This window comes from Chrysemys picta, chromosome 1 (assembly GCF_011386835.1).
Source record: "Chrysemys picta bellii isolate R12L10 chromosome 1, ASM1138683v2, whole genome shotgun sequence".
NCBI lineage: Eukaryota > Metazoa > Chordata > Testudines > Emydidae > Chrysemys > Chrysemys picta.
The window spans coordinates 208211591-208231799 of record NC_088791.1 but is presented as its reverse complement, the minus strand read 5'-3'; the positions used below and the strand labels follow the sequence as shown (position 1 = coordinate 208231799).

General features: G+C 37.8%; 1 protein-coding gene across 30 annotated transcripts in view; it reads right to left on the bottom strand.

Moving 5' to 3' along the window:
* DMD (dystrophin) overlaps positions 1 to 20209 on the bottom strand; it is a 2010563-nt gene that overhangs the window by 482750 nt on the left and 1507604 nt on the right. For all 30 annotated transcript variants that reach the window (XM_065590838.1, XM_065590858.1, XM_065590878.1 and 27 more), the window contains one exon: positions 17865 to 17982. In XM_065590838.1, coding sequence (XP_065446910.1) covers positions 17865 to 17982 — 118 coding nt within the window. The remainder of the gene's footprint in view (positions 1 to 17864; positions 17983 to 20209) is intronic.

The window sequence follows — 20209 nt, the reverse complement described above, 5'->3', positions numbered from 1 at the left end:
GCAATCACCAAATGCTGGAAACAACAACCAGTTTCTTAGGAAATGAATGAATTACTCAAGCTAATCAGCTATTTATTCAGGTTGCACTTGCAAAGAGCTTTAGAGATGCTCAAAACACAGTCTTCTTCTTATTGGTTTAGTTACAACTCAAGCAAACCCAGAACCATACAAAATCTACCGGAGTAGGCAAAGTACAGCTTGTGGGACAAATGTGGTGCAGAGTGCTTTACAATGTGTCCCAAGACTATATTCATGTATCCCAGCTGAGGACTGTAGATTCCAACATATATCTGTCAACTTTGTGGGCTGCACCCTGTTTAAAAAAAAAAAAGAAAGAGATTGCCCAAAACATGCACCAGAACACTGCATTTTGCTTATTATCACTGGTAATGTTGCAGCTACATGTACATATTGTAATTTAGCAGAGCAGGCCCTGTGTCTGCTGTACATTCTGTAAAAAAAATATGGCCCTGTATAAATAGAACAGTTTTTTTATCTTTATATGGCTTCGTTTTATTCACATTGGATGTCACGCATCATACTCTCAGTAAGCTACCAATTCAGTCATAGTTTGTCCATATTTTGAGTGTTTCTTTTCTGTACAATTAATTTCCTCATTTATTTTGTTTTTGTTCTTTTGTTATTTATTTTTCACCCTGTCTATGATCTGTTCAACACACTCTGACAATCACACTCCTGACCAACATAGCTATGCCATCAAAACATTGTAGTGTAGACCTGGCCTGAATATGGATTTATATGTTGCCTAAATTTAGGCACCAAGTTGGAAGAAGCTGACCTCAGTGCTTGAAATCCACCCATCTGGTCAGATAAATTTGAATGACATGTAATACCATCAAACAAACATGTCCTGCTCACCTTGTTCTGATGGGACTTTTCAAAGGTTTATTGCAGGAGATTAGTATCTCCGTTGCTCTTAAAATTGAAGACATGTTGAAGAAATCCCACTGGATTGGGTTTTCAGTGTTTGCTCAGATTATTAAAATATTATGAATAACAGGATGCCACATGTGTGTATAATAATGTAAAGTATCAATGAAGTTGCTTGGGTACAGATCAAAGTGCCTGTGTGACAGCACAGTTCTTGGCAACAGCTATGAATGGAACAATTCACTGCCCACTTTGTCTCTAACTGCTATTTAAAATTCTATTAGCTTGCCAAAGATTTAAAAACAAAGACAATGTTCAAGATTATTTCACAGCCCAAGTGGTGATGCCCTATTTTGATGAAAAAATTGCTAGCTATCCCACCACCAAGTAAAGAAATAGGGAATGTCAACAATTCAATATTCGCTAAGAGCATTCCTGGAAGAAATAAACCCAAATCAAGTAGGCTTAATAAACAAAACAAACAAACAAAATATTATGACATCTTGTCCAAAGGTTTGCTCACATGGACAACTAGTTGGACAATATGGAACAGCGGAACAAATTGATGCAAAGAACAAAGAGGGCGCTAAGCAGTAAGAGCCAAATAATTTTCTGGCCTTATGAATCCTAATGAATGGATTAAACTTTAACAATCAAATAAAATATTAGAAATCTATGTCAGACACATGGAAAGAAGGAAAGCAATCGTGTTTTCTGAGATGTGATTTCTTTGTTAAAACAGAACTTATTTACTCCTTTAAAGGAAACAGTGGAAAGCTTCCAAACCACGTAGCACAATCTCTGTGAGGATTTCTGACTTCATAGAGAAGAAAAATATCCTAACAGTTGGTCGGAAAAAAAATGCCTTAACTAAAAAGGGATAGAAAATACTATTTTCCCTTGATCTGGAATAGACTTAACACATACAAAAAATAAACACCGATAGATTCACAGATTTTAAGGCCAGCAGGGATCATTATCAATCATCTTACCCAGAGGTTCCCAAACTTATTTTTTTTTGCTTTCTCCCCTTTGGTGATTCAGGCCACATGCATGTCCCTCGCTCCCCCCTGCACCACCTTCCCATCCAGGAGACAGGAGAGGGATAGCCCGGTCAGATAAATTGGCTATGCCAGGGAGAGTAGGAGGCAGGGTGTTGGGGTGGGTGCGTGGAAGGATGCAGGGTGTGGTGAGTGCTGGGTGTCCGGGGGATGCAGGGATAGGCACTGGGTTCCTGCAGGAGGTGGGGAGGCTGGGGTGCCCCCAGTTTACTCTCTCCCTCTCCCCCATGCACACCCATCAAGAGTGGATACTGGTTGCTCAGCTGTAACTGCTTCTTACCTGCTGCAAGGGCAGCAACCTCCTAACAGTGCCACCAGGCAGGGCCACCAGGGGTCAGCAGAATGCAGCTGACTTGGAAGCACCTCTATCCCTGCTGCTCACCGCCCTCTCTCCACCCCCCCCCCACCCTCGTTAACCTCATCATGTTCCCCATTAAGCAGGGCGTTCCCCACAGTTTGGCAACCTCTGATATAGCCAGAGCTCCTGCATAACACAGGCTGTAGAATTTCACCCAGTAATATTTACGTCAAATCCACAAACCTCCTATAAAAAGAATTTTTAACCTTAAAAAAATCATGTATTTACCCAGCACTGAGTTTAGAATACCAGTGGAGATCTAAATTGTGTGCGGCCAGTCATCTACCTCTTATTCATTTGCTCTGGAACCCAGTCCTTTTATTTGCACTGGACATAGGCCACAGGTTGTGATTAACTAGACAGTCCCATATTACTTCCTAACATTAAAGTCCTATTCTTACTTTTCTTCTTATAAAACTGAGCCTCTGGGATGCTGCAATGAGGGCAAAACACCTCTGATCCACCCCCCTGAAAAACCTTGCCAGTTTAACTCAGAGGGAAAAAAATCATTCCTGATCCCAAAACAATATGATCAGATGCACCGTATCCTGGAAACACAGCATAGCATTATCTCACCTATCGGCAGGCAGAACAAGGCAGCAATAGCAACAAGAGCAAGATTGTCTGATGGATGCCCAGCAAAGCTTTAAATACAGGGATCCCCTTGTGTGAGCCAATCAGCTTCCCAAACCCTTCCCTCCCCTCACTGTCCTCGTTGGAGGCATATTCCCTAAGTGTGCTCTAAGGAACAGTAAAGAATGAAAGGGGAAGAAGAGGATGATGTATGGCTGAGCACAAGTGTTTTCCTCATCAGGACCTCAGGGACTGGCCAATCCCCTGCGAGTCCAATCACACCTCACTTGCCTCATTGAGACCTGGGAAGGCACATCTGAGAAAAAAAAAGTTATACTATTTGGATCAACCAGAGTGGTGGTGGTTTTTTTTTTAAAAGTAGACAACACTGCCACAGTGCCACTGGGAATACAGGTGCAGTGATGAAGTGTGATTCCCTACACCAGGGGTCGGCAACCTTTCAGAAGTGGTGTGCCACGTCTTCATTTATTCATTCTAATTTAAGGTTTTGCATGCCAGTAATACATTTTAATATTTTTAGAAGGTCTCTTTCAATAAGTCTATAATATATAACTAAACTATTGTTGTATGTAAAGTAAATAATTTTTTTTAAATGTTTAAGAAGCTTCATTTAAAATTAAATTAAAATGCAGAGCCCCCTGGACTGGTGGCCAGGACCCAGGCAGCGTGAGTGCCACTGAAAATCAGCTCACGTGCCGCCATCGGCACATGAGCCATAGGTTGCCTACCCTGCCCTACACTTTGATCTGTATTTGCGTTGCTGGACATACAGTAAATCCCCTTCAGAAGGTACACTCAGTATTCCTGCCCATTCAAGATTGCAAACGGACTGGCAAATATATTCCTATAATTAGGGCTGTCAAGTGATTACAAAAATTAAGCGCAATTAATAGCTTAATCACACTGTTAAACTATAATAAAATAAAATGTATTTAAATATTTTGGGATGTTTTCTACATTTTCAAATATATTGATTTCAATTATAACAGAATACAAAGTGTATAGTGCTCACTTAATATTTATTTTTATTACAAATATTTGTGATGTAAAAAAAATAGTATTTTTCAATTCACCTCATACAAGTACTGTAGTGAAATCTCTTTATCATGGAAGTTGAACTTACAAATATAGAATTATGTACAAAAGATAACCTCATTCAAAAATAAAACAATTTAACTTTAGAGCTTACATGTCCACTCTGTCCTACTACTTGTTCAGCCAATCTCTAAGACAAACAAGTTTGTTTATATTTGCGGTATTGTGTCCGGAGATAATGCTGCCCACTTCTTATTTACAATATCACCTGAAAGTGAGAATAGGCATTCATATGGCATTGTTGTAGCCAACATCGCAAGATATTTACATGCCACATGCGCTAAAGGTCTGTATGTCTCTTCATGCTTCAACCATCATTTCGGAAGACGTGTCCATGCTGATGATGGGTTCTGCTCGATAATGATCAAAAGCTATTTTAAGACTTCTGAAAGCATGTGATACACCTCATCCCGCTCAGATTTTGGAAGGCACTTCAGATTCTTAAACCTTGGGTCGAGTGCTGTAGCTATCTTCAGAAATCTCAGATTGGTACCTTCTTCGAGTTTTGTCAATTTGCAGAGAAAGTGTTCTTAAAACGAACAACATGTGCTCGGTCATCATCTGAGACTGCTATAACGAGAAATATATGGCAGAATGTGGATAAAATAGAGTAAGAGACATAGAATACTTCCTGAAGGAGTTCAGTCACAAATTTAATTAAGACTTTTTTTTAAATGAGCGTCATCAGCATGGAAGCATGTCCTCTGGAGTGGTGGCTGAAGCATGAAGGGGCATACGAATGTTTAGCATATCTGGCACGTAAATACCTTGCAATACCGGCTACAAAAGTGTCATGCGAAAGCCTGTTCTCACTTTCTTGTGATACTGTAAATAAGAAGCCGGCAACATTAGCTGCCATAAATGTAAACTAACTTGTTTCTTTTAGTGATTGGCTGAATAAGAAGTAGGACAAGTGGACTTTTAGGCTCTAAAGTTTTGTTTTTGAGTGAAGTTATGTAACTTTGATGCATGACCCTTAAAAACATATGGGGAGATAATGTTTGTGTTTTTGGGTATTTACATATATCTTGGTAGAGGTCAACAATGTAATCAAACAGTCCCTGTCTGTGCTATAGTCCGTTAATTCAGAGATCAAAAGAACATCTTAACCTTTAAACGAACTGTAAACATAAGATATCTCTGCATTCATCTTTCTTTGAAATGTATAGCAAATCATCTATGAATGCTGGAAAAACAGGTAATTGCCTTATGTTAATCTGTGTGAATAACTATCGGCAATGCTTAGGAAATGAGTGCCTATTGTTCACCGAGGGACCCCAAACTGTCAAAGAAGGCCTGAAACTGTATAAAAAAATGGCTTGGGTACAGATCCTTTTTATCTCAGATCTTCTTGAGGCTTCATACAGGGGAAGCCTAAGCCATAAGGACTGAGATCCCAGTGCTTACTGGACCTCCCTGAATATGGTATTGGACATTGGACTATAACCTCTGGACTAAATTCTAAAAGAACTCTTTGCAACTATAAAGCTCACCATCTCTGATATGAATCTGAACCTCAAGAATTGTACTCAAGTCTATATGTATACTGATCTTTTAACCAAACTCTCTTTTTTCTTTTTTAATAAATTTAATTTAGTTAATAAGAATTGGCTGTAAGCGTGTATTTGGGTAAGATCTGGAAGATCCATTAACCTGGGAGGTATTGTGTCCGATCCTTTGGGATTGGTAGAACTTTTTCATATGATGAATAAGATTTTCAGTAATCCTCATCATTTTTGACTTGGGTGTCTAGGTGGAGGTCTGAGGCTGGGCTACTTTAAGGGAACTGTGTTGTTGACTATTGAGTAACCAGTGAAGTATAATAGAAGCTAATTTGTGCTGGGTTGGTAAATCTAAGTATTGGAATATCCACCGGGTTTGCAGGATTGTCTGCCCCATTCTTTGCAGTTCACCCTAATTGAGTGACCTCAGCTGGCTCCCCTGGAACCTTAGTCACATAAAAAAACACTTTAAAAAAAAATCTACATTTGTTAGTTGCACTTTCACTATAAAGAGATTGCACCATGGTACTTGTATGAGGTGAACTGAAAAATACTATATCTTTTATTTATATTATTATTTTTATTACAAATATTTGCACTGTAAAAATAATAAAGTGAGCATTATACACTTCATATTCTGTGTTGTAATTGAAATCAACATATTTGAAAATGTAGAAAAACATCCAAAAATATTTAATAAATTTCAATTGATATTCTATTGCTTAACAGAGCAATTAAAACTGTGATTAATCACGATTAATTTTTTTGAGTTAATCACGTGAGTTAACTGTGATTAATCGACAGCCCTACCTATAATTAAATTTGTAACTGAGGACATTGTCCACCAATATTGGCTCCTTCATAGGCTGCTTTCAATGGGTAACTCTACCCATTTTAGCAGTTAATATGAACAATCTTTCATGCTGTATTTATTAACTTTGATCAAATCTAAATTTTCCTCAGTAACCCAAAGCTGCATTACCACAATGGATTTTTGTGCACATCAAGGCCAAAGCTTCTTTCAAAATTCCATTTGCCAGGTGGCTGATTGACTGTAGAAAAAGGAACACTTCTGCAAGATATCTGTCTACGGTCCCACAAAATTGCACACCTAGAATTGCAGCCCATTTGAAGTGTCCATTGAGTATCTAAATTCACACAGGAATTGCAGAAAAAAAACGTGTGTTTCTAATCATCTTTATTGAGGTATGTTAAAGGCAAGCAGCATTTCTGAATTAGCAGGTCATGATGCCTATCCTACTGAATTACATACAGGAAAATATAATAATAGGGGCTGTGAGATTTAGGACTGTAATCTTTTTTATATGGTTGGCCACAAGTGAGTCATAAAAGGCTCTCTCAGCATGTTAAGGATACATTTCTTCTGTGGAACTCTCGCCAATTTTTACTGTTTTCAGATTATACAGTATTTTATATAAGCTTTAGTTAAACTTAGCACAAGATTTAAAAAAAAATAGAGTTTTTCACTCATATTTCATTAAAAACATTTATTTTCTCTCCGCCCCCCCCCTACAATACTGGAAATAGGAAGTCTCTATGCAAATACGGTTTAAACGTCCTTTGAAGCATTTAAAATAAACCATTGCTTTCACACAGAATTTGAAATATATCACTGAGGCTTAGTCAGCTATTTCTTCAATAAAATAAGATATCCTCATACAAATTGTAAAGGAATAGTAAACTTAACGCTTCGGTTCTGAAGCCATTCTCTAACTATCCAAGGAAAAAAAGAAGCCTAATAGGGGCTCAGATTAACTGTGGAGTTATTAAACCTTCCTCAGAAACATCTGGTACAGGTCACTATCAGAGACAGGACAGTGGAATAGCTGGTCCTTGAGTCTGACCCAGCCTGTTTCTGTCTTCCGATACATTTGGTTTGTGTTTTTGCAATTAAACCCTGATGTATACTGAATATATTTACTTCCTTTTGGATTCATTGATTATTTTAAACCAAATTAAAACTCTGAAGCCCCGGAGAACAAGGTATACAATATTTTTAGGGAAGGATACCACTCAGCATTTTGTTCAAATTCCAGAGGAATAACAGGTTGCACATGGAACTTTAATCATGTAAGGAGATGCATGACTCCCACAAAAGCCAAAAGCCACAAAGGCATAAATAACAGCAAAGACATATTTCTGTGTAGACGTGGTATGTTGAATTATGCCTCCTTTAGTGAAGATGCACTAAAAGGGGAGAGAGCCCTTTCCACCTCTAGCATGCCTATGCAGAGGCCAGTCCTGTGGCCACAGAAACTCAGAAACACCAGAGAAGGCAATGCCACTAGTGTTGACAGATTGTACATAAAATTTTCACCTCTCCACATCAGTTTCCCCTCTTCTGATTGGTGGTCTTCTGTCAACACCTGGTAGCCAGGTAGGTTGATGTTTAGAGAGGGTTAGATGACCTGGCCCTCTAATCAAATCATAAAGCCAACTCCTCCACCCCAAAACCATCCAGTGAAAATAACCTTTGCTCTTCTCAGGCTAAATTAAGTCTTTGCCCTTCCTTAGCCACACAGATCAATGGTACCTTTCCAGACTTGTTCCAGCCTCATGAGAGTCCACTTCTCCAGGGTAGCAGGGTCCCAAAGAAGAGAAATGGTCACCAAAGTTAAAAAGAAATAATAATAAACAACCAAACACCGGTGCACTGGCTATGTCTGGCTATTCAAATCCTAGGTCTTCTAGCAGATTATGACAAATTCCATTCTCTGATTACAATGTAAATGGGGTGCTTCCTCCCTTCCTCAACTGGGCCCCTACTTGGAAGAGGAAAGTTTATTTGGAGCTTTCTCTCAGTTACACTTCACTGCCCAGGATCACTTGCTTCACACAATAAAACATTCTAAATCATGTTTTAAGTACTGTCTCTCAAACAAGCACACTCCTCTGTTCAGAGTTTCTCTTTTCTGGTCCTGACCAAAGAGACTGAATAGCATCCTACAGTTCTTCATCCCAGGGCCTCTTCCTATGCAACTCCCCACAATTCTCCAATAAAGGGGGCTCTTCTCTTGCCTAGGCCTCCTCAATGGATTCTCTTTCCTGGCTGATTTCAAACTTTCTTAGTAGAGAGCTCACCTTCAGGTCAGGTTTCCCCTACGAGTAAATGCAGAGCATCATTCCACCATCTTTGTCTAGCTTCCCTTATATACTATGAAGGGTCATGGAATTGTCAGATGGCCTTCAAGAATTAAAATTTCCCAGATCCTCCAGGGAACTATAGGATACCTGTTCTTAAAGGGCCAAGCATCCAATACCACCCCAAAGTAGGCAGCATCCCCTTTTAAAGGTCCCAGCTCACTTTTGCTACACAGAACCAGAAGGGAATGTGTCTGGGCTGCAGCTACAGTACTGTGTAGGGAAAGTGATTTCAGAGGTTAGCAAGGGATTCTTCTCCCAGCACCAAGGATGCATTAATCCTTTCAAAGCTGTATTTCTCACTGACATTAGCACTTAGGTAGTGCACTCCTTCCACTTCCACAGCACAGGTAAGCTTCATAGGAGGCATAATTGAGGCCTAATAATTTTAAATGTAAAGAAAAGGGTCAGATGATTAATAGGTATTAAATTTTATGGAAGCTACCTAGGAAACTACAGCTTGTAATAAGTTCTTGAAATATGTGGAATAAGATTTATATTGGGTTTCTTCAACATTCCAGCCATAACAATATCAATATCTTAATTTTCAAAACAAATTACATGTGCAAAGCACATCTTTGTAACCTGAAAGGGCTGACTACTTGATGACAAATTCTGGATTATACATGTTTGATTTTTTTCCACCCAATTGGTCATGTTTTTAAGGATATTCAATAGCTGTGAGAAAAATCATATGGATGACATTGTAATAAAGATAGCTATTTTATTAAGACATTGAGAACAACAGCACCACAGTAATTCACTATGGGAGTTGCATACGATTTCATGTAGAAGTGAATGATAAGTTGATGATTTTTCCTATAAAGCTGTCAGATACAACAAGGTATTCAATAAAAATATGTTTATTTTTATGTAGCTGCACGCTCAGACTCTTTTCATCATATTTCAAGCACAGCTCTTTTTTAACAGCCAATAATGTATGGCTATATTCTTCAAAAAATAAACAAACATTTTTGAAGATTTTCTCTATAAATTATTCATGTGTTTGTGATTTGTTTTAGAGAGTCATAGTCAAAATGCATTTCAAAAGGAAATCATCTAGTTCCAATAGTGTGATTAGTGGTCAAAATAAAGTTCCTTGAAATGTTTTTATTTACTGTCATTATGTATGCATTGAATGCAACGTAACCTAATTTACTTATCAAAAATGTTTTGGCAGTTCATTATTTAAACCCAGCTACTAAAAATGTACACATGTTTTTTTTGCTTCATCTAGTCCCTGAGAAAGAGACTCTCTGGACCATTAAGAAGCTATTTTTCACACAATACTTTAAAACTAATGTAATTTATATTGGTATCTCCACACTACTGCATACTCAGGCCAGTAGCCAAATCACACAATTGAGCTATAAATCAGTAGTGAAGGCAAACTTTAAAAGGTTATCCAAACTTACGTTAAGCTTAGAAACTGGGGCCGGGATGCTTATCAGGAAAATATACTTATGCAAACTTTCTGGAACTTCCTGGTACAATTTAGGTGCTTCCATTTCCAGTCTTGACCAAAACCAGAAGTCAGCTTCTTATATATTCTACACCCCCCCCTCTCTCCTCTGAATGGAAAACAAACAAAAAGGATTTTAAAAACCCAACTAAATTAAATAGAATTTCACGATATCTGAATTGGCTATAAATTGATTCAACTTTATTTTTAAGAACCAAAAATTCTGATCTATGCTAAAGTGAAACATTTTGGAGCTAGTATTTATGCAGAATAATGAATAGCACACAGAAGTGTTACAACAAAACTTACTACCAAGGATATTAGAAGTGCAGAGGGATTTTTAGATTTCCTCAGGACAAAATTTAATTATTATACTTGGATTTTTCCAAATATAGAAGTCATAAACCATGATGGAAGGAAAAGGTATTTTAATATAACATTATATAAATATTAAACAAACTTCTCTTTATCTAGATGAGTCTTTTCTAAGTACTGTAGCTCCTGCAATTTCATATAGATAATGAAGTAAAAGTGAAAAAAAGCTTCAAACAAAAGAACTTGTTCTTATGAGCTTCTATTTTTTTTCTGTCCCTATTTTTTACAATGAAGACTAAACCTATGCAGTATTAAGGCAATTTTATTAAAACAATACTGTTTATGACTTGATTTTTTTATTCCCTTTCATAGATTTCAGAGAGATCTAATAAAACCACTGCAGTACATCTGTTTTGATAAACTGTAGTTTCTATAAATATCTGTTAAAGGCAATAACCTTTTTCTAACTACCATTTACATTTAGATTTTTAATAGGTAACATATATAGTAAAGCAGGCAACATGAGGGACTGGCACAGGAATGGGAGCCAGTAATCACTGGGTAGGGCTGGGCAAAAATATTTTTTCATTGAAAAAAATGCAGATTTGGGTCAACCAAAACATTTAATGAATTTGTATTGATTTGAATAAATTGTTTTGGTGAAAATGAAAAAAAAAAAAAAGCGCAAAAATGGCAATACCCAATTCCCCAGTGGTTACTCCCTATGAAGTCAACAGGATGAAATTCAATAGGACAAATGCAAAGTACTCCACTTTGGAAGAACAACCAGTTGCACACAAACAAAATGGGAAATGACTACCTAGGGACTGCAGAAAGGGATCTGGGGGTCATAGTAGATCACAAGCTAAATATGAGTCAACAGTGTAACACTGTTCTAAAAAAGCAAACATAATTATGGGATATATTAGAAGGAGTGTTTTCAGAAAGACACGAGAAATAATTCTTCCGCTCTAGTCTGCGCTGATTAGGCCTCAGATGGAGTATTGTGTCCATTTCTGGCTGCCATAATTTCAGGAAAGATGTGGACAAAATGGAGAAAGTCCAGAGAAGAGAAACAAAAATGATTAAAAATCTAGACAACATGACATATGAGGAAAGATTGAAAAAAAATTGGTTTGTTTAGTCTGGAGAAGAGAAGATTGAGAGGGGACACGATAACAGTTTTCAAGTACATAAGAGATTGTTACAAGGAGGAGGGAAAAAATTGTTCTCATTAACTTCTGAGGATAGGACAAGAAGCAATGGGCTTAATTTGCAGCAAGGGTGGTTTAGGTTGGACATCAGGAAAAACTTCCTAACTGTCAGGGTGGTTAAGCTCTGGAACAAATTGCCTAGAGAGTATGTGGAATCTCTGTCATTAGAGATTTTTAAGAGCAGGTTAGACAGAGATGCTCTAGATAATACTTGGCCCTGCCATGAGTGCAAGGGACTGGACTAGATGACCACTTGATGTCCCTTCCAGTCCTACATTTCTATGATTCTATAATGTGGGAGTTACAAGTTTGAATCTCTGCTCTGGAGTGTACTTCCCCCATCTCACGTGAGTATTCTAGCTGCCAGGTTATTAGTTATTCACTGTAGGTCTCTCTAAATTTCTCATGTTGAAGCTGTTTTGCTGAAATACTTGAATAGTCACTGTGTGAGAGACAGCAAGAAAGAGAGAATGACTTTATAGCCTGATGGTGAGGGTGACTGATACGAAGTGGAACAGTTTCAACAGAAGAGACTGAAAAAGCACCCCATCCCCAAAAGCCAAAAGCCCAGTGGTTAGGGTACTCAACTGTCAGGAAGAACTCCTGACAGTTGAGTACCACTGTTGAGTCCTTGCTCCAGAGCAGGGATTTAAAAGTGGGTCTTGCATACCCCAGAGAAGTGCCCTGGATATTGGGTATAAGGCGGGTGCCTTCGCCGCCACCTTCATTTCCTTTGCTTTTATTTAAAAAGGTTAAAAATGCCCCAAGTCCAAACAAATTGCTTAATTTTGGGTTGAAGAAAACACTTTTTGTTCAACCAGAAACTAAAATTTTCTGATGTTTTTGATTCGACCAAAATTCTGAATTGATTTATTTTTTTTTTAGTGTTTCAGAACTGATAGCTCTATTTCTGAGTTTTACTTCCATATTCCCTTCCTGTGTGGTTTTGAACAAGGCACTTCATTTTCTGTGACTCCATTGCCATGTCTGTAATATGAGAATAAATAGTTAGGGGTGTTGATTAATCACAGCTAACTCACACAATTAACTCAGAAAAATTAATCACGATTAATTGCATTTTTAATCTCATCATTAAACAACAGAATACCAATTGACATTTATTAAATATTTTTGGATGTTTTTTCTACATTTTCAAATATATTGATTTCAATTACAACACAGAATACAAAGGGTACACTGCTCACTTTATATTATTTTTTATTTAAAATATTTGCACTGTAAAAATGATAAACAAAATAGTATTTTTCAATTCTCATAAAAGTACTGTAGTGCAATCTCTTCGTTGTGAAAGTGAAACTTACAAATGTAGATTTTTTTTGTTATATAATTGCACTCAAAAACAAAATACAAAACAAAACTTTAGAGGCTACAAGTCCACTCAGTCCTACTTCTTGTTCAGTCAATCGCTAAGACAAACAAGTTTGTTTACATTTACAGGGGATAATGCTGCCCACTTCTTATTTACAATGTCACCAGAAAGTGAGAACAGGCGTTCACATGGCACTTTTGTAGCTGGTGAACAGGGGCATATCTGGCATGTAAATATCTTGCTTCACCAGTAGGGCCACCTGGGGGAGGGGGCAAGTGGGGCAATTTTCCCCAGGCCAAGCAGGGGCCCTGTGAGCCCTGGCCCGGCAGCGGTCCAAGTCTTTGGCAGCATTTCGGCAGTGGGGGGCCTTTCAGTTGCTCCGCGTCTTCGGCATCACTAAAGCACCCGCCGCTGAAATGCCGCTGAAGACCCAGAGTGACTGAAGGGCCCCCCGCTGCCGAAATGCTGCCGAAGACCCGGACCGCTGCCGGGCCGGAGCTCACAGGGCCCCTGCGGGGCCTGGGGAAAATTGCCCCACTTGTCCCCTCCCCCAGGTGGCCCTACTGGTGAAGCAAAATATTTACATGCCAGATATGCCCCTTCATGCTTCAGCCACCATTCCAGAGGACATGCTTCCATGCTGATGACGCTCATTTAAAAAAAAAAAAGTCAATTAAATTTGTGACTGAACTCCTTGGGGGAGAATTGTATGTCTCCTGTTCTGTTTTACCTGCATTCTGACATATATTTCATGTTATAGCAGTCTCGGATGATGACCCAGCACATGTTGTTCATTTTAAGAACACTTTCATTGCAAATTTGACTAAACACAAAGAAGGTACCAATGTGAAATTTCTAAAGATAGGTACAGCACTCGACCCAAGGTTTAAGAATCTGAAGTGCCTTCCAAAATCTGAGAGGGATGAGGTGTGGAGCATGCTTTCAGAAGTCTTAAAAGAACATCACTCCAATGTGGAAACCACAGAACCCGAACCACCAAAAAAGAAAATCAACCTTCTGCTGGTGGCATCTGACTCCGATGATGAAAGTGAACATGTGTCAGTCCGCACTGCTTTGGATCATTATCGAGCAGAATCCATCAGCATGGACACATTTCTTCTGGAATGGTGGTTGAAGCATGAAGAGACATACAAACCTTTAGTGCATCTGGCATGTAGATATCTTGTGAAACCGACTACAATAGTGCCATGAGAACACCTGTTCTCACTTTCAGGTGACATTGTAAACAAGAAATGGGCAGCATTATTTCCTGCAATTGAAAATAAACTTGTTTGTCTGAGTGTGTCATAACTATAAAGGGAAGGGTAACAGCTCTCCTGTGTACAGTACTATAAAATCCCTCCTGGCCAGAGACTCCAAAATCCTTTTACCTGTAAAGGGTTAAGAAGCTCAGGTAACCTGGCTGACACCTGACCCAAAGGACCAATAAGGGGACAAGATACTTTCAAATCTTGGGGGGGGGAGGCTTTTGTTTGTGCTCTTTGTTTGGGAAGTTGTTCGCTCTTGGGACTGAGAGGGACCAGACATCAATCCAGGTTCTCCAAATCTTCCTGAACAAGTCTCTCATATTTCAAACTTGTAAGTAAACAGCCAGGCAAGGCATGCTAGTTTATCTTTGTTTTCTCAACTTGTAAATGTACCTTTTGCTAGAGTGTTTATCTCTGTTTGCTGTACTTTGAACCTAAGGCTAGAGGGGGGTGCTCTGAGCTCTTTAAGTTTGATTACCCTGTAAAGTTATTTTTCCATCCTGATTTTACAGAGAGGATTTTTACTTTTTTTCTTTAATTAAAAGCCTTCTTTTTAAGAACCTGATTGAGTTTTCCTTGTTTTTAGATCCAAGGGGGTTGGATCTTGATCCACCAGGAGTTGGTGGGAGGAAGAAGGGGGGATGGTTAATTTCTCCTTGTTTTTAGATCCAAGGGGGTTGGATCTTGATCCACCAGGAGTTGGTGGGAGGAAGAAGGGGGGATGGTTAATTTCTCCTTGTTTTAAGATCCAAGGGGTTTGGATCTTGATCCACCAGGAGTTGGTGGGAGAAAGGAGGGGGATGGTTAATTTCTCCTTATTTTAAGATCCAAGGGGTTTGGATCTGTATTCACCAGGGAATTGGTGAAGGTCTCTCAAGGCTACCCAGGGAAGGGAATTAGCTTTGGGATGGTGGCAGCGGACCAGATCTAAGCTGGTAGTTAAGCTTAGAAGTTTTCATGCAGGCCTCCACATTTGTACCCTAAAGTTCAAAGTGGGGAAGCAGCCTTGACAGAGTGTTTGGATGAACAAGAAGTAGGACTGAGTGGACTTGTAGCCTGTAAAGTTTTACATTGTTTTATTTTTGAATGCAGTTTCTTTTTACATAATTCTACATTTGGAAGTTCAACTTTCACGATAAAGAGATTGCACTACAATACTTGTATTAGTTGAATTGAAAAATACTATTTCTTTTGTTTTTTTATGGTGCAAATATCTGTATAAATATAAAGTGTACACTTTGTATTCTGTTATAATTGAAATCAATATATATAAAAATGTAGAAAATATCCAAAAATATTTAAATAAATGGTATTCTATTATTGTTTAACAGTGCGATTGTGATTAATTTTTTTAATCGCTTGACAGACATATAACTAATATTTAATTACCTAATGCAGTTATTGTGCAGCTTTTTACTTAATATTTGTTCAGTGCTATATATCTTCTAAGCAATATTGGGCCAGTTTTTTCTGGATCCTTAATTAAGCAAAACTCCCATCAGTATGAGGAGTGAGAAAAACTGATAAAGGACTTAAGAATCTGTTCATTATTAGAAAGATACATTCCTAAAAAACAGATGATGGGACTATTTTAGAAGAAAATATTGCATTGTCTGATACTTTCACAAAAAGCTATAGGACTACTAGTACAATTAACAGAACTAAATTTTACAAACTTGAGATGAATCAGCAGTCACTAACAAGCCACTCAACTGTTCTTCACACAGAGTCAAATCCTGAAATCTTTAATTAGCTTTCATTTACACCCTGCTCCTGCAGTGATCTCTGTGTGGGTGAGAGGTTTCTCCACAGAACTCTTAGAAGGAAGCAAATGTCCTATTACCCCCTACAAGAAAGCTGACTAAGTACTTCAGGAATTAGACCTAATAGAGGACCCTTAATCGATTTACTATAAGGAAAAATTTCAATATACAGGAAAATATTTGTGCAATAATGATAATTTCCCATAGTTGGCGTATATTAAGAAAAGGTAACTCATAAATGTCACATTCTGACATCTACACACGTATAGTAGCATTTTTCTAAAAATATCACATCTGAATTATTTATCATTTGATCCACTCTTTAAAATTCAAAAATAGATAAATAACTCTTCTGAATACTATTTAGTAGTTAAAATTCTACAAACAGAAAATATCTAATCATGATAACACTTTCATGAATCCAGTCTGGTGCCTCAGAAGACTAGATCAAAAAGGCTCTGAGAACATCTCTTCTAATTAGGAGGGGCGGAAATGAAGAACCTTTGTACAGTAGTTCCAGTGATATGGATATTCAGGTACATTAAAATATTTTCATTAAAAAAATAAAATAAAAAAAAACTGTGGCAGATACCATGTGACAACAGATTACATATCCAACAGATCAGGAAGACTGATGCATTTATGATCTCTCTGCCTACTAAATAAAATATTACCTAATTTAAACAGGAGAAAATCTTTGTTTTTTTTAATATACAACTATATATACATTCAAAGTCCAAGTGAAACCAGTAGGGTTAGGAGACCCCTGTAGATCAAAATCAAATCAAATATTCACCAAGTCTCATGCAAAAGGATACTGCATCAATAAATACATATGTATTTGTAGTTAATAACGTTTTTAATGGTTTATGGTGGGTTTTTTTTATCCTCAACATATATACTCAACTTTCATTTTTCAAGCAATTTCTCTGGAAGATAAGTTCAATTTTACCATAGAAAGGACTCTAGGCACACACACAATTCACGTTAATGGTTGCATTTCAAGAAAAGACTATAACCATTACATTTCTCTAGTAGACTCTGTATATCTATAGAGTATAGATAGATATACACATATTTAATGAAACCTTAGTACAAATTAGTGATAAGAGAACTACATACATTTGATATGAACAAGCACTCAACAAGTTCAGGTACTTATGCAAACTTTATCTGAATTAACCCGCACATTTGGGACTCTGCTAGGGAGAATCTCTCATGAGAACATATTCCTTCATAAGATTTCTGATGCTAACACCTTCTGCTCAGGATGCAAATATGAAAACAGGCTCTCTCACAGCAACACTGTGCTTCAGGTTTCAGCCAGAACAAGGAAGTATGTGAAAATTATTTATATAATACCGTTAGTGTTTTGTACCACAACTAGCAAATGGGGCTTCAATCCCTAAATGGAGTCTCTAGGTGCTACTACAAATAAGAGGGCCAGATTTAGGAATTGGTATGCAACATAATCAACATAATATGGAGGGGTGGGAAAGGTGCCCCATTACTATCTTGCACCAACTATCTGTGCCACTTTTTTGGTGGATTATCATGGAAAGCATTCATGTATACATAGAAAAATAATGGGGGCAGGAGAGTAATCAAACTTTCCAGAGAGGCTTAGTGCAAGTTTTCTGTGAAAGTTATGGGGACTCTTTCTCTGAAAGGGTGTATCCAACCCTAGTGTAAAATTCTCACCCTAATGAAAATTACCTTACAAATAAAAATAGATAATTTCCACTTCTCGTGGCAAACATACTTTGAAAAATACTATGCTTAAAAGTTATTATAACATCCTCTATATTTCTTGCCTGGGGAGTTATATGGTAGTGGAATCACCACTTACTGCTATCAGTAATGATTGTTCTGGCCTCTTGATTGCTGGTCTTGTTTTTTAGATTCTGTGCTGCAGTTATTAGCTCCTCCAGTTGGGGATGCCTTTGCTCCAATTCCTGTAGTGCTGCCTGTTTGTAAAAAAAAAAAAAGAAGTTATATACATAACATTGAGAGTAGCTCCAAGCCACTTATAGTTGTATTTCACGGTCATAGGAATACTATACCACACCAATGTTCAACCTGGTCCAGTAGCCTCTATATTTCAGTGGAATGGCTCAACCCACATACTAGAATATTATACAATTACATGCCTCAAAATGGAATTTTCTTCCTCACCACTGGAAAGTGGTGATTGTTTATGTTTTTGTCCTGAAGCATGAGCCTTTATATATTTTTATCTTAATTATTCTTACCTGAGGATGATGATATTCTCATTATTCATAAAAATGTCTACTCTTTTTTTGTGAATTCCACTAAATTCTTCGAGTAAAATTGTCAAAAGTGCTTCAGTAAGGAGCCTAAGTCCCATTGGAAATGTTACCCTTTGGTTCAGTAATGTCTACAGCAGCGAGTTCTATGGATAGCAAGCATGTGTTACACAAGGACTCTTATGATTGAATTTACAGTGGAAAGAGCTGTGGAGATGGAAGTGGACCTGCTACTTATTATATCTACAATTCCCCCATGCCCCAAAGAGGACGAGTGCTGAAGGAACTGTGTGGTACTATATGCTGCTTGAGGCAACCGTATCATCACAAAGTGGCTCTGTTAATCCTTCATAGCCTGTCCAAGAAGATATGGGGAGGAAATGATCACTTCCAGCCAGTAGCCCTTCACCAAGACTATAGAGTCTTGCTTGATGTGGGAAACAGATCTTATCCCTGTATGACCAACATGTTATTGAGAGAGATTTAGAAGAAAACTTGAAGGGCAATATTTTGGTCAGTCTGATTTAAAGCAGAAAGCCTTTTCTACCTGAATAAGTAAACTTTGGTCAAAAAAATAAAAAACACCAAACAAACAAAACAAACATTCAATACTGTTGCTGCACTTTACATGAGAAAAAATATCCAGTATTATTCATAACAACACCTAAAGGAAAGACCTACAGAATGTAACGGAAAGTGGTAATCATTCTCTAGATTTTTTGAACCATCCTATAGAATTTAGTAGATACTTACAGCCCTGTAATAAAGCTATAGAAAGGATATCATTTTGTACAATAGATAGTTTTTACAATAATTTGCAGTTTAGCCATATAAAATTTGCATTGGCTTTCATTCCTGTGAAATTATACAGGACTATTACATGAGGTGAAGATCTTTAGTAAAAAAATCCCTTCACTTCTTAATATTTTAGGTCTATTCAACAGAAATGTCAGGTAATCTTTGAGAACACGGAAGACCAATGTAAGATTTCTGATGTCTTATAATGATTTGTCAGTCTTGATACCTTACAATGTATGTAGCAAAAAAGTAGCTCGTAGTTGTGATCATTTAAGGAGGCCTCAAGCACACATGTAGAATCTAGTCTAGAATTGTTCACAGAAAGTGAACATAGCTATCATAATAAGCTACTGCAAATTCCATATTGGGATAGAAGGGGAGCTGGTACATAACAGTGTAATGAATACTGATATGTAAAAAAATATAGGAACATTGTATGTGGCCTGGTCTGTGAGGGGAAGTTATTGTATCGTTAGATCACCAGGGTGTGTCGGAATAATAAACAGGAAGGCAATACACAACAGCTTCCCAGATGAGAAAACACCAAGCATACAGTTGAAAGACCATGGAAAAAACTATTCGTTTCAAGGATCTTACCTCCTGTCTCCAAGGAAGCTGTAAGCTTGTTTTGCCAAGTTTGGTGAACTTGGAAATCAAAAGGGCTATAAAGAGCGTAAAACTGATCTGAACCCCGAGAAGGGGAGTTGAGTTTTCAGACAGGCTACTGTCTAACAAGGAGCTCCAACAAGGAGTCAAGCTGACAGAGAGAAGAGCACTGTTTAGCTCAAAAGTGTGTATCTTCCACCAACAGCAGTTAGCTCTATAAAAGATATCGCCTCACCGACCTCATTTCTCTTATAGGGAATTAGTCCTCCTAGAGTTCCAGTGTGGGAGATGGTTAGATACTTAGTAAGCTAGACATGCATAAAACCAGGTTGATTATTTTTATGATTTTTTTCTGGAATGGTTTCCTTCTAAATAAATGATACATTTCTTTTAGAAGTTTATTAAGTCACTGCATAGCACTGTAATTGCCCCGGAGGGAATACTCTTGGCCTAGGTCAGACCTGTGGGGGCAAACATGATTAATACCAGTGGACTGCAACCCAGTGCCCGGTCTAAGCATAGG